This window comes from Pongo pygmaeus, chromosome 1, assembly GCF_028885625.2.
Source record: "Pongo pygmaeus isolate AG05252 chromosome 1, NHGRI_mPonPyg2-v2.0_pri, whole genome shotgun sequence".
Taxonomy (NCBI): Eukaryota; Metazoa; Chordata; class Mammalia; order Primates; family Hominidae; genus Pongo; species Pongo pygmaeus.
In genome coordinates, this window is record NC_072373.2 from 190,476,734 (window position 1) to 190,500,859 (window position 24,126).

At 39.9% G+C, this 24,126-nt stretch overlaps 1 protein-coding gene across 1 annotated transcript in view; it reads right to left on the reverse strand.

Annotated features, from left to right (window-relative positions):
* Positions 1-24,126, reverse strand: part of RLF (RLF zinc finger) — an 80,011-nt gene that overhangs the window by 11,328 nt on the left and 44,557 nt on the right. Inside the window, exon 6 of the mRNA XM_054493220.2 lies at positions 6,915-7,051. Within this exon, the coding sequence (XP_054349195.1) occupies positions 6,915-7,051 (137 nt within the window). The remainder of the gene's footprint in view (positions 1-6,914; positions 7,052-24,126) is intronic.

A 24,126-nucleotide genomic window follows, 5' to 3' on the forward strand; every position in this document is an offset into this window, starting at 1 on the left:
GCATGCCTGTAATCCTAGCTACTCAGGAGGCTGAGGCAGGAGAATTGCTTGAACCCAGGAGGTGGAGGTTGCAGTAAGCTGAGATTGCACCACTGCGCTCCAGCCTGGGTGACACAGCAAGACTCTGTCTCAAAAAAATAAAATAAAAAATAAATAAATAAATGAATGAAGCTTAACAGGATGGCAAATTTGAGCTATAACAAATACAATTAATTTAAAATGCCTTTAAATATTTGCCTTTATTTGGCTAGTGCTACTTTCCTAACCACAAGAAGTGAAAATTGAGATAGGCCAGCTGTGAAAATAGCCACCAACCAGGCAAGCTGGGATAACTGTTCATTTTAAACACACAATTGCTTTCTTCAGATTTAAGCAGGTTAAGTAATAAAAATTTTTGTAATCTGTCATATGTATGTGAAATCTGTCCTATTTGAACAGAACAAAAATTATCAAAGCCAGTAAATCCTGATTGTAACGATAAACGAGTAAATGATGTCAACTATCTAAAATTTACTGCAGGGCTGGGCATGATGGCTCATGCCTATAACCTCAGCAGAGGATTACTTGAGGCTAGGAGTTCAAGACCAGCCTGAGCAACATAGTAAGACCCTAAAATCAACCAAACAAAAAAAGCTTAGCCACTCTTGGTGGCACACCTGTAGTCCCAACTACTGAGGAGGCAGAGGCAGGGGGGTGGGAGGTGCGGGGCAGTCATTGAGCCCAGGATTTAAGGCTGCAGTAAGCTGTGATCTCACCAGTATACTCCAGCCTGGGTGACAGAGTAATATCTTCTCTCAAATAAAATAAAATTCACTAACTAAAGCCGGGCACAGAGGCTCATGCCTATAATCCCAGATACTTGGAAGGCTGAGGTGGGAGAATCACTTGAGCCCAGGAGTTCAAGCCTGCAGCGAGCTTCGATTTTGCCACTATACTCCAGCCTGGCAACAAAGGTAGATCCATTAAGTGGTAAAAGGCAGGTTGAGAACTAAGGTCTCTCAAATAATTTTTTTTTATTTTTTTGAGATGGAGTCTCACGCTGTCGCCCAGGCTGGAGTGCAATGGCATGATCTTGGCTCACTGCAACCTCCGCCTCCCGAGTTCAAGTGATTCTCCTGCCTCAGCCTCCCTCGAGTAGCTGAGATTACAGGCGCCCACCACCACGCCCAGCTAATTTTTGTATTTTTAGAGACGGGGTTTCGCTATGTTGGCCAGGCTGGTCTTGAACTCCTGACCTCAGGTGATCCGCCTACCTTGCCCTCCCAAAGTGCTGGGATTACATGCATGAGCCACCACGTCTGGCCTTTTTTTTTTTTTTTTTTTTTGAGATGGAGTCTTGTTTTGTTGCCCAGGCTCGAATGCAGTGGCATGATCTCGGCTCACTGCAACCTCTGCCTCCCAAGTTCAAGCAATTCTCCTGCCTCAGCCTCCTGAGTAGCTGGGGACTACAGGCACACGCCAACTATGCCCGGCTAATTTTTGTAATTTTAGTAGAGATGGGGTTTCACCATGTTGGCCAGGCTGGTCTCAAACTCCTGACTTCAAGAGGTCTACCCACTTCAGCCTCCCAGAGTACCGGGATTACAGGCTCAAATAATTTTTTTCCTCCCAGATGGAGTCTTGCTCTGTCGCTCAGGCTGGAGTGCAGTGATGCGATCTCGGCTTATTGCAACCTCTGCCACCCAGGTTCAAGCGATTCTCCTGCCTCAGCCTCCCTAGTAGCTGTGATTACAGGTGCCCGTCACCATCCCCGGCTAATTTTTGTATTTTTAGTAGAGACGGGGTTTCAGCATCTTGGCCAGGTTGGTCTTGAACTCCGGAACTCATGATCCACCCACCCTGGCCTCCCAAAGTGCTGGGATTACAGGTGTAAACCACCATGACTGGCCACTCAAATAATTTTTAAAACAGTAAGTTAGAATGTCTAGGGCTTGGTTTATTCCAAATTAAGTATTTCAGGCTCCAAGTATGTTAACTCCAAATAAGCACGATCAAAAATGGGCATTTTATGGTGTATTTTGTAAAAATATTTGCACAGTTATAAATTGATGTAAAATGATTACCCACCCAAATATATAAACATGCCTGAAACCACGACAGCCAGTATGTTACTCATGAGGATGCAAGATGTCACGTCAATCATCCATTCAAATCTGTACACTGGAACACTGAAATCAACATCCAATAGTAACCTACAGCCTGACAGATCAAACATGCACTAGGATAAGTTCTTCTTCAATTACTACAGTAATGTGACTTTTTAAAAAAAAGCCAACCATTGAAAATCACGGAAAATGATTCCATTGTATGTATGCTTCCAATGTTCAGATGATCTACTGTACCCTTGATTAAGCCCATTACCTAGCTCATTTCAACAAATTATATATACATTTATAAAAATCGGAAAGGAAATTTAGCTCTGTTAACAGCAAGAAACACATTTTGGTAGGAATTTAGCTACTAAGCAAGAACTTTAAATTACTCTGTGTTTTGGCCAGTGTGGTGGCTCACCTGAAGTCAGGAGCTCGAGACCAGCCTGGCCCACATGGTGAAACCCTATCTCTACTAAAAATACAAAAAATTAGCCAGGCGTGGTGGCTGGCACCTATAATCCCAGCTACTCGGGAGGATGAGGCAGAGAATCACTTGAACCCGGGAGGCAGAGGTTGCAGTGAGCTGAGATTGCACCATTGCACTGCAGCCTGGGTGACAAGAGCGAAACTCTGTCTCAAAATTAAATAAATACATACATACATATATACATACAAACATCACTCTGTGTTTCTACATAGCAAGAAGCCCATGAAGTCCAGTTAACATGTTACACTGAGATTCAGAATTTAGGTATTTTAGGAATGAAGTAAATAAAACTGTGGAATTAAGGGATGATCATCCCCTAAAAAAGGCTATTACAGAAAAAAAAATTTTTTAAAGCTATTACAATAGTAATTGACCTCCATGACCTCTTTTCTCTCCCATACAATTCTGTTAAATAAAACACATATGCTAGTCTTCGCCAGTTACTGAGGACATAACTGTGAATTAGACAACATATTGGTTGGTATATCACAGTCTAGCTGGGGCAGAACAGACATGTAACTACATCTGAAGAAATACGAATGTGTAACACAAAATTTAAGCTTAGACACATTACAGAAAGCAAAGGCCAGTCTATCAAATACTCACTGAAAGCTTACTGTGGAGGTTCAAAATTCAACTTTATGACTTTAAAATGGCTGCAGTAATTACCCCTCTCTATATACAAACATCATCTCACTCAAAATGGTCACCTTTTTCAAATGCATGACTATTCCAATTATGTTACCACTGAGAGGCATCTACAGGGAGCTTACTCCTCTAGCACTTCTTTAATTTTCTTCAACAGCCAAAAATCTCTTGGGGTCAAGATTAATAAATAAGTTAAACAATAACTGCTATAAAGTTTAAAACATTTTTACTTTTCACTGTGGTTTGTAAATGTCTCTGAGCGAAATTTCTAAAATAATAAAAATTGTTCTGAGTGACAATTACATAGTTTTTTGTTTTTGTTTGGTTTTTTGAGACAGGGTCTCATTGTGTCACCCACACTGGAGTGCTGCGGTGTGGTGTCATCTTGGCTCACCACAACCTCCGCTTCCAGGCTCAAGCGATTCTCCTGCCTCAGCCTCCTGAGTAGCTGGGATTATAGGTGCGTACCACTACCATCCAGCCTTTTTTTGTGGTTGTTGTTGTTGTTTTTGAGACGGAGTCTCTCTCTGTCACCCAGGCTGGAGTGCAATGGCGTGCAAACTCGGCTCACTGCAAGCTCTGCCTCCCGGGTTCACACCATTCTCCTGCCTCAGCCTTCCGAGTAGCTGGGACTACAGGCACATCCGCCACCAGGTCAGCTAATTTTCTGTATTTTTAGTAGAGACAGGGTTTCACCGTGTCAGCCAGGATGGTCTCGATCTCCTGACCTTGTGATCCACCCGTCTTGGCCTCCCAAAGTGCTGGGATTACAGGCATGAGCCACCGCACTCGGCCTGTTTTTTTTTTTGTTGTTGTTGTTTTTTTTTTTTTTGAGATGGAGTCTTGCTCTGTCGCCCAGACTGGAGTGCAGTGGCACGATCTCAGCTCACTGCAACCTCTGCCTCCAGGGTTCTAGCAATTCTCCTGCCTCAGCCTCCAGGGTAGCTGGGATTACAGGCGCACGCCACCACGCCCGGCTAATTTTTGTATTTTAAGTAGAGATGGGTTTTCACCATGTTGGCCAGGCTGGTCTCGAACTCCTAACCTCAAATGATCCACCCGCCTCAGCTTCCCAAATTGCTGGGATTACAGGCGTGAGCTACTGTGCCTGGCCAATAGCTACATAGTTTACATTTCAAATATTATCTTCATGGTAACTACACTCAAGAATGATACTCCCAAGACATAAATTCTAGCATATGTGTTTAAAAATAAGCATGACTACTTTTATTATTGTATTTTAACTTTATTGTCACATTTAAAAAATACTGATATCTCTCTTATCCAAAATACCACTTAATTTAAGTTTTTTTCTAAACAAATACTCCTTATGTCCCACTACCTCAAGCATAACAAAAGAATCTATCTCATATGAACAGAATTCCTGTGATTAATTTTCCTTAGTAAAATTCAGTGTTTTTTTTTGTTTGTTTTTTGTTTTGAGATGGAGTCACTCTTGTCTCCTGGGCTGGCATGACCTCGGCTTACTGCAGCCTCCGCCTCCCAGGTTCAAGTGATTCTGGTGCCTCAGGCTCCCAAGTAGCTGGGATTACAGGTGTCTCCCAAAATGCCCGGCTAATTTTTGTATTTTTAGTAGAGACGGGGTTTCACCATGTTGGTCAGGCTGGTCTCGAACTCCTGACCTCAGGTGACCCACCCACCTCGGCCTCTCAAAGTGCTGAGATTACAGGCGTGAGCCATGCCTGGCCAAAATTCAATGTTTTATGTTATTCTAATATCCTAACTCCAGCATCCCACTACCAAAAAAAAAAAAAAAAGCTTTCGAAAACAATGGAAGGGGGAAAAAAAAAAAAAAAAAAGATGTGGCCAGGCGCGGTGGCTCACGCCTGTAACCCTAGCACTTTGGGAGGCTGAGGCAGTAGATCACAAGGTCAGGAGTTTGAGACCAGCCTGACCAACATGGTGAAACCCAGTCTCTACCAAAAATACAAAAATTAGTCGGGCGTGGCAGTGTGCACCTGTAATCCCAGCTACTTGGGAGACAGAGGATGCAGTGAGCCAAGATCACACCACTGCACTCCAGCCTGGGTGACAGAGCAAGACTTCATCTCAAAAAAAAAAAAAAAAAAAAAAAAAAGATGCAATTGCTCCTTGAATTGCTTGAAAGAAGCTTCCTTTTAACAAAGTGTGAAATGACTAAGATTTTCTTTCCTTTACTCATTATAGCTCCTGAGGAGGCCACAAAGGGAAATCTCTATTAATCTCTTCCTGCTACGGAAGAACAGCATTAATCCTAGAGCCACTAACAGCTCTGGAAGAGTGAATGGTGGCTGACTGAAGAAGGGGAGAAAAATTTTAAACACAATCTATAACACATTCTATATATGATTTAATTATTTGTACTGAAAACCTAGCTATAATGGTGGACATTTTTTCATTATAAAGAAATTATATTTAAGTCCCTATCCCACTATCTCCTTTCTCACAGGAGGTATAACTCTGGCATAGTGGATTTGGTGGTAAAAAACTACAATTTGAATTTTGGCCTACGCCAAGAAAACAAGTATACAGAAGAAAAGCACTGGATTAGAAGTCTAAAACCTGGGCTTGAATCTCAGCTCTACCACTTAAGCCTTGAGACCATGGACAATTACAAGTTTTCTCTGGTCCCTATGATCCCCCCACTGCCTCACCTGTGCAATGATTATTATGAGGACTGGGTGAGATTACAGTACACAAAATTTCTACATAAAATAATAAACAAAAAGAAATATAGTAACATACAATGGTATTAACCATAAAACTATAAAAATAGACAGACGATCCAGAGGGAGATCAATGAGGGCTGAAGTACACAAAAGGCTTTACTAGGTTTTCCTATAAACAAAATGCTCATTTCCAATTTTAAGCCATCCTTAGGTTCTGAAATACTCAGAGCTCCTCTAATCAAGATAATGCAAATCCAACCCATTCTTAGAATTCAATCTCAAATATTACTTCCTCCCTGACACCTTTAATACTCTGGTATACAGTGAACACCTCTCTCTGATCTCCTATAGCATTATCCATACCACTAATCTGATACTTACTGACAGAGAGTCTTACATTTTAGAGGTTTCCTGTGTATCAGGTTTGTCCCTTTGGCCTAAATAGATTCAATACAGTTAGAATGAAAGAACCACAGATACACTTACTGTTTCCTTTTTAGCAACTAAGTATTCTGTAGGCAAACAAGATATAAATTGAATTAAAACCAAAATAATGCAATTCAACTATATAGTTCCAAAGTTGCAAAAGAGATTACTATTCAAATGAATTTCCTTTTTCGTGCTAGTTTGACCTAGAAACCTAGATAATTTGATCCTTTTCATTTGTGGGTTCCCAAATAAGAATGGGGAGTGACTACCCAGAAGATACTAAAAAAATGAAAAGAAAAACAATCTAACACAGGTTTGTTTCATATTGACAAAATTTTATCTTCAAGGTAGAAGACAAATATTGGAGTTAACAGACAACCCGTTATGGGATGATCAAGAGGAACATTTTACCTTTTCTTGACTAGATTAAACCAATGATATTTTTAATTAAATGATTGTGTGTGGAAGCAAGAAGCTATTCACAGGTCATGCTAGGTTTTAAATTAGAAACAAATTAACATTTTACATAAACCCTAAATGCTATACTATGTACTAACAAATAAAGAGTGTAAAACTAAATATACTTACCAAGAACAATATACACTTGCAGTTTGGAGCTGCTGGGTAAGGTAAGTCGTACAAAGAACAAATGCTGTGTTATCCTGCCCCTCAGATTCCAGATTACAAATGATGTCTAGTACTTCCTTGCAGTCGACCTTTGCAATCTATCAAAAATGAGATGACTAAGTCAAAAAGAAAATGGTGACTTTTCAGTAAATTTTGTTATATAATGTGAAACTTCTTAATGAGGCAAAAATTAGACATAATTTTCTCCTGCTAATGAATGAGTCTTCTTGCATGAATATTTCACATAAGAAAATATTAAAGAAGGGAGCAGACACTATAAGGAAGTTCTACTACAGTCTCAATACAGATAAAAACATTTTTGCAGTTTAAAAAAATTACTTACGAACATTGGTACCATATAGATGAGTCAAATTATATATAATAATCTCAGGTTATTTTTACCTGAAATATTACTATCTTTTTTTCTTTCCTGTTCCTGTCTTCCCCTAGTATCTATGACCACAGCTGGGTCACTCTGGTTACAGATAGTAAAACATATGGCTTATCCTCAATGTCAGTGGGGCTAAAGGAGGCCAGTTCAGGAACTGTTTTAAATACAAATGCTACATTAATGTCATTTTTTCATAGAAGGAAAATATCTAGTGTATTAATGAGTTTTTCAGACCATCAAAACCCTTTTTAGAAATACATCTTTTCATTTGTATGACTTAAATCTTAAAAAAACAAAAAAACAAATAAAAACCCTCTGGACAAATCAGTCAAATTTTTCTGGGGCTCCTTTCCTACACTGAAAAAGAGTATAAAACAAGTGAACTAGACTTTAAAGACCCTTTCTCTTTTTTTTTTTTTTTTTGGCCGGAGTGCAGTGGCGCGATCTCAGCTCACTGCAACCTCCGACTTCCGGGTTCACGCCATTCTCCTGCCTCAGCCTCCAGAGTAGCTGGGACTACAGGCGCCCACCACCGCGCCCAGCTAATTTTTAATATTTTTAGTAGAGACGGGGTTTCACTGTGTTAGCCAGGATGGTCTCAATCTCCTGACCTCGTGATCCACCCGCCTCGGCCTCCCAAAGTGCTGGGATTACAGGCGTGAGCCACCGCGCCTGGCTTTTTTTTTTTTTTTTTGCATCAGAGCAAATGAGGTAAACAGCTCAGCTCCTCCAGAGTGCTATGCAGTTACAAGGGGGTGGTTCTAAGGCTCTAATTTTAGTCATATCTTCAGGTAGGTGCAGAAAGGCTTTTTTTAAAACTCAGCTCAAATGTTATTTTCTTACAGAATCCTTTCCTAACTTCTGAGGTCATGTTATTTGGTTTGCTGTCAAACACTCTCAAATTTCTCCTTTGTAGCACTTATTTCTAGAACTTATTTTTATTTTTTCAAATAAGTTTTACTGTATTTTTTTTGTCACATCTCAACATGACATCTGTAATACTGGCAAGGCAGGCAATATTATTTCTATTTCACAAATAAAAAATGAGTCCAAAGTTCATTTTTAAATTAAAAAATGTTTAAATTAGGCTATTTATTCTGCCTTGGGCCAACATTTAACCTACTCATACTGGCCTTTACATTATTTTTAGTTTTTTTAAGACAGTGTCTTACTCTGTTGCCAAGGCTGCAGTGCAGTTAGGGTAATCACAGCTCACTGAAATTTCCACACTTCTGGGCTCAAGCGAGCCTCCTGCCTCAGTTTCTCAAGGAGCTGGGACCACAGGTGTATACCACCACACCCAGTTTTTTTTTTTTTTTCTTTTTTCTTTTAAATTTTTGTAGAGATGAGGTCTCACTATGCTGCCCAGGCTGGTCTCAAACTCCTGGCCTCCAGTGATCCCTCCTGCCTCAGCCTCTCAAAGTTGGGATTATAGGCGTGAGCCAATGCCCTGGCCCTATTATTTTACTTTTTTATGCACTTTCACTATGGCTCTCCAGCTAGACTATAAACTTGAGGACAAGAGCACAGCTCTATAAATAATATCCCAAATCCACTGTAAACAAAATCCTGTAAGAAGAAAAATAGCCATATCAAAATGTATGTGCCTAGCAAAGCAGTGCCATTTGCTAAATACCTGCACTGTGCTAAGTACTGGAGATGCAAGCCAAGCTAATTTTTGCCTTAATGGATATCACAGTCTAGTCAGGGTTATTAGTAACGAAGCAGTTACTAAGAATTAAATAGCTACAATGAGAGAGTATCCTTTTTAAAAATACCTTTGGTAAGAAGAATCTAACCCAAATTTGGGGACCAAAAAAGACTTTCTGGGTAAAGTGGCACCTAAGATGAGTAGGAATGAATGAGTAGGAATAAGCCATGGGAAAGAGACAGTGAACTGAGAAAGATACTCCAGGACAAGAAAAACACATGCAGTGGCCTAATAAGAGTGAGCATGGCATAGAAATAGAAATAAAATATTTCAGTATAGTTGTGGGTAACCCAGCAATAATGTGGGAGCATCAACTCTTGAGAGTTGCTAGGAGTAGAAGCACTTTTGTTTTTCTTTTTTCTCTTTTATGAGACAGAGTCTCGCTCTGTCGCCCAGGCTGGACTGCAGTGGTGCGATCTTGGCTCACTGCAACCTCTGCCTCCCAGGTTCAAGTGATTCTCCTGTCTCAGCCTCCCAAGTAGCTGGGATTACTACATCACGCCCGGCTAACTTTTTTATCTTTTTAGTTTCACCATGTTAGCCAGGATGGTCTCGATCTCCTGACCTCATGATCTGCCTGCCTCAGCCTCCCAAAGTGCTGGGATTACAGGCATGAGCCACCGCACCTGGCCAGTACTTCTGTTTTTCTATTATCATTATCTCCATGCCTTCTAAGTTACCACAGGGATTGTTGGTAAACATGCTCCTGTACTGGCCTAAACAAGCAAAGTTTAACTTTCTCTACCAACGTCTCAAATTAAACTTAACTTTCTCCAATTATGCATTTTCAGCAAATACTAACATTCTTTTAATTAGCTCTTAATATTGCTGTTTACCTGGCATTTTAAAATACACGAATATGCCTGATAATTAAATTTCTGATCAAGAGGTTCATAACTCCTAAGCATGGTATCTCACACACACATTTTCATTACCTATTAACTTGACTGTTTTACTTCCATCAAGGTTTCTATTGTGAAGGCGGAACTAGTTTATAGTGGGGGCTTTGTATAAGCTTCCAATTCAAGAGCTCATTTGCCTTGCACTCACTTATCTGAGCTAATAACAGGAATATCACTCTAGACTTACTTTCCACTGTCATTTAACTAAATGAGACATCTGATCATTTTTACAAATGAGAAAAACTGAAGCCAGAGTTTTTTCATATCTGTTATCTGTTCCTCCTTATAGACTCTAAATCCCTTGAAAGCAGGTACTAGATCTTATTTTATACTTTTATCCCCCTTAGCACCTGTTTTAGGATCTTCACATGACAAGCACTCAGTTAATATCCTTTGACTTGAAGAGAATCTCAGTATTATGCCCCAAATACCTGTACCTTCTTGAATATAGAGGAAAAAAGATACGATAAAGAAATAAAAGTAAATAAATAACTGAAAAAATTCATGTAAATTAAAATGAGATAACACCTCACTAATCAAATATGGTTATACTACTTGTCCTCAATCTTTTGCAATAAATACCTAAGACCACACTAAAAAACAAATATATGCCACAAAATACTTCTCAGCTAAAGTAAATTAAAATGAAGGTCACCAACAAGCTTTTGAGAGTTTTAATGAGCATCTAGGAAACATCTTATACTTAGATACTGAAACAATTTTTTGTTCTTAAATATAATTTCTAGTCCTGGGGCTTACAATTCTATAGCTGTTAAGACAAACTGAACATGTGTTTCAAATAATCAATTATGTTTACTATTTTACCACTAAAATGTAAGTTCCCTGAGGGCAAAAGTCTGTTTCTTTCACCACTGTATCTTCAGTGCCTACAACAGTGCCAGGCCCATGAATGAACATCAATAACTATTTGTTAGAATGAAAAATAACTATAAGATAAATAACATGAAGAATAAATGGGACAGAAGACTGAAGACAGGAAGAATAATATTGACTGAAGTAAGCCACAAAGATTCCAAGGAAAAGATTTCTTGGGGAGATAGCAGAGTCTAGATGGATAGGGGAGAGTGTAGCCCAAAAATAAAAAGCTGGAATGAGCAAATTAATTAACGTGAGAGTAATTGTGGCATGTGAGGAGGGAAAAGGTTATCTGATGTAACGGCAATGAGTGATGTCATGTAGCTGACACTCAGTGAATGAAAGGTTAAATTAAACAAGTTTAGAGACTTAGGACAGAGCTTTATAAATCATACACTGGGGGAAAGACAGACTGAATAAGGCCATGTCACAGAGTTGTGCAGTTTTGCATGGCACAAAAGTAACCAGCCAAGGGAGTTAGTGGGGGCTGAAATTCAGTCCACTTGTCAAGCCCTAATGAGGCTTTTGCCCTCAGAAGGCGGAAGACCTTTGAAAGGCAACCATATGAAGATGGAGTTAGAGGGTGATGGTACTTTTTGTTGATTTCCACAAAGTTATCATGCAGGCCGGTGATAACAGAAGACTAAAGGATCCGAAACTTACTCATGGGGTTTTATGGGGAAAACAGATAATTTTGTTGTTTTCACTTGGATATACATCCAAAAGAAATCACTTGAAATCCATAGTTTGATTAATTACTATTTACTAGATTTCTAATTACAAAAATATTTACGATAGAAAACCTAGAAAACAGAATAAAAATCATCCTTAAATCTTACAGCTCAATGATAACCAGTATTAACAATGTGAATTTTTTTCCAGTATTATGTCTACATACACGTTACACAGCATGGGTTTAATATGTGACTATTGCAAATATATACACATTTTAAAGAAAGGTGATACTATGCTGGTTTTATGTTACTTTTTTTTTACCTTATGCTATGTCGTGACTTAAGTAGGAGTTGGGTTTTTCTTTCCTTCTTTCTTTTTTTGAGACGGATTGCTCTGTTGCCCAGGCTGGAGTGCAGTGGCGCAATCTTGGGTCACTGCAACCTCCGCCTCCCAGGTTCATGCAATTCTCCTGCCTCAGCCTTCCCAGTAGCTGACACTACAGGCGTACGCTCCCGCGCCCAGCTAATTTTTTGTATTTTAGTAGAGATGGGGTTTCACCGTGTTGCCCAGGCTGGTCTTGAACTCCTGACCTCAGGCAATCTGCTCACCTCGGCTTCCCAAAGTGCTAGGATTACTGGAGTGAGCCACTGCACCTGGCCCATTTATTTTTTACTATAAGAGACAGGGTCTTGCTCCGTGGCCCAGGCTAGAGTGTAGTGGTACGATGGCAGCTCACTGCAGCCTCGAACTCCTAGGTACCAGTGATCCTCTCCTCCTGCCTCAGCCTCCAAGGTAGCTGGGACTACAGTCACACACCATCATGACCAGTTTATTACTTTTTTGTAGAAATGGAGTTTCATATTGTTGCCGAGGTTGGTCTTGAACTCCTGGCCTCAAATGTTCCCCCAACCTAAGCCTCCCAAAGAGCTAGGATTACAAGCATGAGTCACCATACCCAGCCTTAAGTAAGAGTTTTTACAGATGTATTCAACAGCCCAGAAAAACAGGAGGGTGAGGAGAATATAGAGACAAAGAGATCAATAAGAACAGAAGTGGCATGAGTGGACATTCTGGCATTCTTGTCTCCTTTTTTGGAGACAGAGTCTCACTCTGTCACCCAGGTTGGAGTGCAGTGGCACGATCTCAGCTCATTGCAACCTCCGCCTCCTGGGTTCATGCAATTCTACCTCGGCCTCCTGAGTAGCTGGGATTACAGGTGCGTGTCACCACACCTGGCTAATTTTTGTATTTTTAGTAGAGACGGGGTTTCACCACGTTGTCCAGGCTGGACTCGAACTCCTGACCTCAAGTGATCTGCCCGCCTCAGCCTCCCAAAGTGCTGGGACTACAGGCGTGAGCCACTGTACCTGGCCTGGTCTGTGGTTTTCTTTCTTAGGATGCCTTTGTTTGGTTTTAGTATCAAAGTAATACTGGCTTCATAGCATAAGTTGGGAAGTGTTCCCTCTTTTTCTATTTTTTGGAATACTTTGTGAAGGACTGGTATTAATTCTCCTGTAAATGTTTTGTCCAGTGAGGCCCTGTGGATGTGGGAAATTTTTAAATTGCTCTCTTTACTAGTCATAGGTATATTCAGATTTTCTATTTATCTGTGAGTCAGTTTCTGTGGGTTTCTTTCTCTCTCTTTTTTTTTTTTAGACAGAGTTTCGCTCTTGTTGCCCAAGCTGGAGTGCAACGGCACAATCTCGGCTCACTGCAACCTCTGCCTCCCAGGTTCAAGCGATTCTCCTGCCTCAGCCTCCCGAGTAGCTGGGACTACAGGTGCGTGCCACCACGCCCGGCTGATTTGTTTTTTGTATTTTTAGTAGAGACGGGGTTTTACCATGTTAGCTAGGCTGGTCTCAAACTTCTGGCCTCAGGTGATCCATCCACCTGGGCCTCCCAAAGCGCCAGGATTACAGGCATTGAGCTTCCGCACCTGGCCTCAGTGGGTTTTATCTTTCTAGAAATTTGTTCATTTCATCCAGTAATGTAATTTGTTGGCAAACAGTTGTTCAGAGTATTCCTTTATAATCCTTTTTATTTCTGTAAGGTTGATGGTATCTCCTTTTTTATTCCTGATTTGAGTATTCTCTTTGTTCTTGTTCAGTCTAACTGAAAGTATATCAGTTTTGTCAATCTTTTCAAAGAACTAACTTTATTACTTTTCTTTATTGATTTTATATTCTCTATTTCATTTATTTATACTCTAATCTTTATTATTTCCTTCCTTCTGCTTGCTTTCAGTTTAATTTGCTTTTTCTAGTTTCTTAAGGTGAATCGTTAGGTTATTGGCTTAAGATATTTCTTTTTTAAAATCAACATTTTACAAATATAAATTTCCCTCCATAAATATTGGTATGTTGTGTTTCATCATTCATCTCAAAGTATTTTCTGGGCTGGGCATGGTGGCTCATGCCTGTAGTCCCAACACTTTGGGAGGCTGAAGTGGGAGGACCACGTGAGCCCAGGAGGTTCAAGGCTGCAGTGAACTATGATTCTGATTCTGCCACTGCACTCCAGTCTGAGGGACAGAGTAAGACCCTGTCTCAAAAACAACAAAACAAAATACAACAAAAAGTTACTTTCTAATTTCTCTTTTTTTTTTTCTTTAATCCATTGCTTATTTGGGAAGGTAGGTTAAATTTCACTTATTTGCGAATTTCCCAAATTTCCTTCTGCTATTGGTTTCTAATTTTATTTTACTGTAGTTAGAGAACATACTTTATATATTTCAATCCTTTAAAATTTATTTAGGTTTGTTTTACGGGCTAACACATGGTCTATCCTGGAGAATAGACCATGTGCATTTGAGAAGAATGTATATTTAGCTGCTGTTGGGTGGAGCAGTCTATAGATGTCTGCTCAGTCCAGTTGGTTTATAGTATTGTTTAAGTCTTCCATTTCTTTGTTGCTAGTTGTTCTACCCATTATTCAGAGTGGGTATTAAAGTCTCCAATCTCATATTTGAATTGTCCATTTGCCTCTTTGATTCTGCTATTTCATGCATTTTGGGCTCTATCATTTCTCAGACTGGACAAGTTTGCTGATTCTTTCTTCTGCTAATTCAAATTTGATGCTGACATTCTCTAGTGAATTAACTTGAGTTGCTGCACTTTTTGACTTCAGAATTTCATTTTGGTTTTTTATAATTTGTCTTTTTACTGATATTCTCTATTTACTGAGACACTGTTCTCATACTTTAGTTTTTTTGTTGTTTTTTTTTTTGAGACGGGCTCACTCTTGCCCAGGTGGGAGTGCAGTGGCGTGATCACAGCTCACTGCAGCCTTGACCTCCCAGGCTCAAGTGATCCTCCCACCTCAGTCTCATGAATAGCTGGGACTACAGGTGCACGCTACCACACCCAGCTAATTTGAAAAATTTTTTTGTAGATACAGGGTCTCTACATGTTGCACATGTAGATGTTGCTCAGGCTGGTCTCAAGAGCTCCTCCCACCTCGGCCTCCCAAAGTGCTGGGATTACAGGTGTGAGGCACCTCACCTGGCCTCCTTTAATTCTTTAAGCATGTTTCCTTTAGTTCTTTGAATATATAGTTGGGCCTCACTATTTGCAGATTCTGTATTTGTGTATTAGCCTACTTGCTAAAATTTATTTGTAAAACCCCCAAATCAATAATCAGAGCACCTTTGTGGTCACTTCACAAACATGCGCAGTGTGACAAAAAATTTGAGTCACCTGACAGGCATATTACCAGCTGAGGTCAAAGGTGATATTCCTATGAGATTTCTTTCTTTTTCTTGAGTAAAACCTCCTCAGATTGCTGTAAAGCCTTTTTCAGAGTTCTAAAAAAGTTAATCTTATTCACTCTCTGGTTTCAAATGGTGATTAGAACTCTTAATTTCCAGCTCAGACCTCTCCTCTAAGTCTCACATTGTGTGAACACTGTTGTTTCTCTCCCTTTTGTCTTGTTCATTCTTGCATCCCCATTGCCCAGCAGACACCTCCAATGAATGTATACTGAATAAATGGAAGGCATTTCTGCCTTCTTATAATTACATGTGAATCTAAAATTACCTCAAAATAAAATATCTAATTTTACTTAAAAAAGAAAAAGGATCACCTTGGCCACTACAGAAAATAAATTAGGAAAAGGCAAGATTAGCTACAGTTAGAAAGGTTTCAAAATAATCAAGCAATTTAACAACAGTAATAACAGGCATAAGAGGCAGCCAACTGGCATAACAGAAGGTGGGTACAGGCAGCATACTTATGTTCCTAAGTTATTTTCCTGCTTAGGCTATCAATGTAAACTAGTATTCCGGCCAATGCCATTAATATTTTATCATTACCTTTCTCTAGAATAGTGGTTTTCAATGCCGTATTTCCCTGATTAGTTCTGAGGTATACTGAAAACAATTTGTTCCTAGTAATAGATTTTAAAAATCAAAGTTGATAAATGTTTTATTTTTTCAAAAAGGAATCAAGGTAGATTTAAGCTTATTCATATAATAATACTTCATTCACTTGCATCCTTGAGTAGAAGAAAGGTGGGAGTTACAGTTAGCAAACTTACATTTCAAGTAACCCTAGATATCTTTGGGAAAATCATCTGTTAGGTTCAAAGACATTACCTGGGAAAAAAGGATACTGACCAGTTTTAAAAACATGAGACTCCTTTTAAACTGCAGTAATGCTACACACCAGTACTATGATGCTGCATGGACCTTGTATTATTTCTTAAAGAAATAAATGGTCACCAATGCTTCCATTTAAACCCTATCACAGTGTGTATCTGAAAGAAGGCTGAAATGTCCCACTGAATTCTTGACAATGATATGTCTGATTGACTCTTCATAATGATCCCCTCCAGTGCAATCATACACCAACCAAAATACCCACACATAACCCATGAAAGTAAGATCAGAAGTGAGATCCAGATGCATACGAAGTTCTGGGAAGACGTCTCTTCAAAGCTATTTAAAAGAATTGTACTTTAGGAGATAAAATATCTGAACAAGTAAATCCTCAATTTCTTTACACAGACTTTCTGTCATTAGTGTATTCTGAGTGTATTATCTCATTCCTTGTATGATCACAAGGATAAAGTAGAAGTATTAAGACTTTCAAAATAATCAGGCAATTAAACACCAATGGTCTAACAGGCAGCCAATTAGCATAAAAGAAGGTGGTGGAGGTGGCATATTTTAAACTTAATTAAACCTTTTGTAATTATTCCTTGTTCAGAATTCATCTTAATCTTGATTCTTACTTAAACTACATCTGGAATTTCTATACTACTGTTTACTTTTTCTTCTACTCCCAAACTGAATTCCCACTGGGTCCTGTTTAAATGTATCTGCTCTATCATTTATACCTAGTGACTGTGTCAATTCCCAACAGTGTTAGGCTGGTGAGTAAATTGGATCCTGTTTGTCCTTTCCCTTTCCCCATCAGGAAAAGAAACAACCATCTGCTATTGTGTCTATCAACCACGTCAGACACCGAAGATGTAGTTCATTCAGGGATTAAGAATGAAATGGACCCCTGCCTTAACTGTGCCAAGAACTCTGCTGACAGATTTCTTGAGCTCTTTAAAATAGAAGTGCTTGATGTTTAAAATGTTATCTTTTCTATGTTGAAAACCTGATCTTTGCAAAGACTTCCCCTTTCAGTAATGAAAAAATATAGGAAACATCCACTTGGGACACTGGGCCACTGCCAAGTCTATAACTTTTATTAAAATCCTTTAATATGTAAAGTTAATAGCAATGTCATCTCATTCAATTCTACATAAATAAAGTGTCACAACCTAAAACTCCAGGATTCCATGAAATTCTTCTGCCTTCCAGACCTACCAGATATCTGAAAGGACTCACTCTTTACCCACTAGGTTCTGAATTTTTACTTTCAGATGACCCAGTCAATTAATCTTAATTGTATGTGTCTGGCTAAATCTTCCCCAGCAGCAGTTTCCCATTACATATGCCTATTATTGGGATACCCCCGGGTGCCAACATACAATGTACTTTTATTCCCAGCTGTTGCTCAAGTTAACTCTTCTCCTGAACTCAGGTGAAGTAGATGGCAAATATGTGTGTAACTCTGCTACTTTAGAACATATGCTGAATTTAAACTCTAATTAATCAACATCCAGTGACTCACTAGTAATTTTCCAAAGTAGACTACAGATTATTTTTAATTCTGTTGACACTTGCAAAAGAAAAGTATCACTAGGATAAGAGACTGACTAGTGGCTGGGCGTGATGGCTCATGCCTTGTAATCCCAGCACTTTGGGAGGCCGAGGCGGGCGGATAACAGGAGGTCAGGAGTTTGAGACCAGCTGGTCACCAGTAGAAACGGTGAAACCCCGTTTCTGCTAAAAATACAAAAAATTAGCCAGGCGTGGTGGTGCGTGCTGGTAATCCCAGCTGCTCGGGAGGCTGAAGCAGGAGAATCACTTGAACCTGAGAGGCAGAGGTTGCAGTGAGCCGATATCGCGCCATTGCACTCCAGCTTGGGCAACAAGAGTGAAACACCATCTCAAAAAAAAGAAAGGAAAAAAAAAAGAGAGAGACTGACTAGTTATGATGATACGATGATACTAGGGTTCCTTTAAAATAATTTTAAGATAACTTTATGTGTACTAAATGTTTTTGCATTGGTATATTTAACAAATTAATCCACATCATGATAAAAATGTTTTAAATCACACCTATATGTATAAATATGAACAGAATGATATATCACCAAGATGTTCCCAATCAGACCATGGCTTATCAGTGTCTAACACATGGAAATAGGTGGTAGAGTGGAAAGAAGGCTGACCAAGGAGCCAGGTGACCTGCATTCCAGCTGGGCTTGGCCTCTCTAATTAGCTTAATGCAGGAAGGGCCTTGGAAACATTATCAGCTTGGCTTCAGTTTCATCACTTGTAGAACACGGAGGGTTAGGCCAACAGATATTAAACCACTGAAATAGACTGAAAAATTTAATTCTTGTAGAGCAGAGGTTAGCAAACATTTTTCATACAAGGACAGACAGAAAATATTTTCAGCTTTTCTGGCCAGAGAGTCTCTGTTACAACTACTCACCTCTGCCACTGTAGCACAAAAGCACCCACAGACAAGAAATGAATGTGTGACTTCGTGCCAGTAAAACTTTATTTATAAAAACAGGTAGCTGGGTGGGTGCCAACCCCCTGTTGTGAATAGTATCAAATCGTATTTCCTATAACACAGTTCCCTGCAAACTCAACACAATCAGGAAAAATCCTGTTTCCATACATTGTTATTAATAAACCAGGAAAGATCAGGTATAAAACAAAGCTGATCATCTTCCCAGACTCTCCCTTGTCCCTCCACCCATTCTTTCTTCTAATTAGCAGCAGAGCACCACTATTCTTCCAGTCTCCCAAGCTAAAAGCCTTATGAGCCTCTTGAAGGTATCTCTGTACATCCTCCTCTGTTTTTGTCCTGTCAGCAAGTCCTGTCCTTTCTCCTCTTGCTGGCTACAATCTCTTGTCCTAAACATAACACATACTCTGTCTAGTCTTCCTAAAACACCACTTCAGTCATGTCACTTCCTAACTGCAAAGCCTTCTTAATTTCTACTGCATCAAATCTAACCATTAATGCAATGGAGTTTCCAAGCCGTTCTTTTCCAACCCCAACAGGTCTTATTTCTCACAAGACTTCAATATAACCACTCTCTGCCCTAGGCAGGGTATTTATTCTCCAGTGGATCCCTGCAAAGTACTCGTTAGGACCTGTGCTTTACTACCATTCAGTCATCTCCAAACCATTCTTTCCACCCATCCAAACCCCACCATTACTTAAAGCTCCAATTCAAGGATCAATTTTTCTATAAACACAGAATTCTCTATCTTTACACTTCTACTGAATTTAGGGCAGTAATCATAGAGCTTAGTACTTATCTTTCTGTAACTATTTTTGGCAAACAAACTGGGCCATACAGTTTGCTGTATTTGCCAATGCCTAATACAACATTAGAAACAAAACGGGTTTTAATTAAGCCAAGGCTGAGAGAGTAAAGTTGTTATTATTACAGGATGAGGAATCAAACCCAAAATGTAGTGTTTTGCTGCTGCTTTTGAATTCTTTTGGCATGTGTCAGGTGCTGAGAATAACCATTACTACATCTCAGTTTGATTAACTTTCCCAAACATAAAATACTGCAGCTGCTACTAGAGGTAAGCAATCTATCTCCTTACACTACCTGATACTGCAAATAAATAAATTAGCATACAGGTTTATAGTTGGTCCCTTATGATCGCTTTTTTTTTTTTTTTTTAAGATGGAGTCTCGCCCTGTCGCCCCAGCTGGAGTGCAAATGGCACGATCCTGGCTCACTGCAACCTCTGCCTCCTGGATTCAAGTGATTCTCTTGCCTCAGCCTCCTGAGTAGATGGGATTACAGGCACATGCCACCACGCCTGACTAATTTTTTGTATCTTTAGTAGAGACAGGGTTTCACCATGTTAGCCAGGCTGGTCTTGAACTCCTGACCTCATGATCCCCCCGCCTCGGCCTCCCAAAGTGTTGGGATTACAGGCGTGAGCCACTCTGCCCAGCCCATATGACTGCTTTTAAAAATGTAGATGAAGTCATAGGAGGCTATCTCTGTGTATACCACATTGTTTCTCTGTGCAAATTCAGGTTTCACCTCTGATCAATCTTGACTTCGACTGATCCTCCCTAGTTCTGCACCCCAGGCTTAAAGAATTCTTATACTAGAGTCTATATTTGTAAGGTGTCTAAAATATGCCAGGAACTGTGTTAAGTGCTTTAGATATTATCACATTTAAACTATCCAGCCATTTTGTGAGACAGCTACTACTGTTGTGCTTACTTTATAGATAACGAAAATAAAGCTACCTGGCCAAGGCTGTATGGCTAGTAAATGACAATGTCAAGATTCAAGCCTACATATTTTGATTGTTGCTTTCACTTCTCTAGATGTCTTGTGAAAAACATACTCTACCTAAGCTCCTCAGTAAATCCAGTCCAGTAATGAGCCACCCACAAGCCTCAGAACTTCAAAGTCCCCTCCCACCTTTTCTGAAGTTTCCCCTCTGGGTAAACAAAAGAAATAAAAACTTGCCTGCACAATAAGCCTACTTTAAGAACCAGAATCCAGGAAGAACCAGAAGGCTGGCAGTGCCAGTGAGTTGGATCATGTACATGAGATGTGTGAGTGTCAGATTAATATGTATAAAAGCAAAGCAGAGGCAGATCACCTTGGATTTAAACCCTGGGCATATCACTTACTGGACATCTTACTACTATGGGCCAGTAATATCATCTCTCAGAGCCTCAGTTAATTTCTATAAAATTCAAAGTTTTTTTTATTTTTGAGACAGGGTCTTACTCTGTCATCCAGGCTGCAGTGCAGTGGTGTGATCTCAGCTCACTGCAACCTGCACCTCCAGAGCTCAAGCAATCCTCCCACCTCAGCCTCCCGAGTAGCTGGGACTACAGGCACATGCCACCACGCCCAGCTAATTTCTGCATTTTTTTTTTGTAGAGATGGGGTTTCGCCATGTTGCCCAGGCTGGTCTTGAACTCTTGGCCTCAAGCAATCCTCCCTCCTCAGCATCCCAAAGTGCTGGGATTACAGGCATGAGCCACCACACCTGGCCTAAATTAATAGATTTTTATAAGGATTAGATACCGACATGTTTAAAGCACACAGCACAGTGCTTGGAATAGACAAGTGAGCAATAAATGTTTTCTGCAGTTATATTTAAGGTTCAAGTAGAAAGTCTGAAAAGACAGGCAGTGCAAAGCATTTTATCCTTTGATTTCTTTATCACCAGAAAGTCTAACAAATAAGAACATTTATTAATGAGGCCCTAGGTCATAGCTTCAATCCCCATTTGAGGAAATTACATGTTGTCCACTTCACAGCCACCAACTGGCTGTTTCACCTCTGCATTCCGTATCTGTGCTCCTGTCTAAGGTCATTCCCCAAAACAAAGATGACTAGCATTCTGTCTCTATCTATACTTTCCCTGCCTAGACAATCCTCTCAGATTCAAGTTACTACTAAATCTCAAAGACCAGGCCACAGTGCTTCCAAGTGGAATGTTGCTAACCCAATATCCATCCCAGAATAAAGTCTGTGAGCACTTGAAAAAATAAGTTAGTTGATAGAAATGCAAAGACTACTAGGAGCCAGGACAGAATCACAAATTCCTGGAGTCAGTATTTTGGTCACTGGGAAGTATCTTAGATATAAGTACATCTTAAATTTCAACAAGGGGCCGGGAGTGGTGGCTTACGCCTATAATCCCAGCACTTTGGGAGGCTGAGGCAGGCAGATTGCTTGAGGTCAGGAGTTGGAGACCAGCCTGGGCAACGTGGCAAAACCCTGTCTCTACTAAAAATACAAAAATGAACTAGGTGTAGTGGCGCACGTCTGTAATCCTAGCTACTCAGGTGGTTGAGGCACGAAAACTGCTTGAACTCAGGAGGTGGAGGCTGCAGTGAGCCGAGATCATGCCACTGCACTCCAGCCTGGGCGACAGAGACCTTGTCTCCAAAAAAAAAAAAAAAAAATTTTCAACAAAAAAATCTGATAAAAGATTCTCACAGTGGGGAGATATGATCTGGGCCATAGCGGGGCGTCTTAGCCATTTGAAATAACTATTGACCCAAGCACTGATCCAGGATGCAATCAACCTATACAGAAATCTGAATCACAACACTATACTTGGTTTCATCTTGGTTCATATTTTTATAAATATGCAGATAGCATAACTATATTTCAAAATAAAATAAAGCTGAGAGAGAGAATATAAAATCACAATTTTAAAATTCAAAAAGACCTCCAAGCAAAGTTTAAAAACTTACAAAGCATGAGTGGAATGTTCCAGCTTTGACATTCTGGTCATAACTCAGGTAATAAAGCTAGAAATCCTAGTAACAAAAGATCAAGGGATGAGGCTATACCTTTCATTAATTCATTCAATAAGTATTGAGTGCCCACATGGCTAAGCATTCTTCTAGAATACAGGGATATACCAGTAAACAACCTATGTTCCTGTCCTTCCGGAGTTTACAATCTAGTGGGAGGAAATACTGAATAATCAAATATGATGCCTAGTAGAAGTAGTAATGTGTACTATGAAGAAAATACAAATAGGCAGAAAGACAAAGTGATGGGGTCATTTTAAATGGGTTAGTATATATTTATAATAATGACAGCAGATATTTAGGGCAGAGTAGGGGGACAGGATAATATTTTAGATGAGACAGCAAGGAAGGCCTCTCTGATATGGTAATATTGAACAGACATGAGAACATTTAGAGCAGACATGAGGTAAGGGAGTAAGCCATTCAAATTATCTTGTGGAAGGCAATTCTAGTCAGAGGGAAAATAGCAAGCCCAAAGCTCTAAGACAGGAACATCCTTGGCTTGTTCAAATAACAACAAAGACAAGGTGGCCGGAGAGTAGTGGGCACTAAGATTACAAGATAAGGTGAGAAAACGTTAGAAAAGTAGCCAGGGCCCATGGCACATAGAATAAAGAATTCTGAATGTATTCTGAGGAAGACAGAAAGCTACTAGATAATTGTGTGCAGAGGAGTGGCATGGCATGACAAGTTTTAGAGAGATTATTCTGGCTATTTTAAAGATAAAATGTAGAGGCCAACAGTAAAACCAAGTATGCCAGTCCAAAGGCTTCTGCATTCATCTTTGAACCTCAATGCCTAACACAGCATTTGGCATATAAACCCTAAGGTTAATACCAACAAGGATAATATTCCTTATCCTATGTCTTTATTAATATAATATTACTGGTAGCACACCAAACTCAGGTTTGAATCCCAGCTTAACCACTTTAGCTTTGTAACCTTGAAGCACACAACCTAATCTGAGCCTGACTTTCCTCATCAATAAAATGGAGCTACCTCAGAGCTATTGTGCTGATTAAATGTAGCGAAGTATATAAAGCATTTAGCACGGTGCCAAACACACAGTGAGGACTAAAAAAACCCTCATAAAAGCAAAGTCCAAATATCAGGAATATCAAGAGCTTAGTTATGGACATGTTAAATTTGAGATATTAGCTCTATAAGTAGAGATGGTAATTAGGCAATTGGATATGGGTCTGGAGGTTGGAGGAGGGAATAGGGCTGGAAAGAAAAGTTTTGGGATTCAGACCATAGTTGTTATTTAAAGCCAAAGATGAAGGAAATAAGCCTAGTTAAGTGTAAAAAGAGAAGACCCAATGACAGAGTCATTGGGTACTGCAACATGTACTCATTAGACAGCAAAGTAGAACTGAGAAAGGAGTAATCAATGAGATAGACAGAAAACTGAAAGTCATCATTAGATTTAGTGATATGGTATACTGCCAGGGGCAAAGGTCATATTAGAATGTCTTGAAAGAAGAAAAATGGGCCGGGCGCCGTGGCTCATGCCTGTAATCCCAGCACTTTGGGAAGCCGAGGCGAGCGGATCACGAGGTCAGGAGATGGAGACCATCCTGGCTGACACGGTGAAACTCCGTCTCTACTAAAAATACAAAAAAAATTAGCCGGGCATGGTGGCGCACGCCTGTAGTCCCAGCTACTCGGGAGGCTGAGACAGGAGAATGGCGTGAACCTGGGAGGCGGAGCTTGCAGCGAGCCG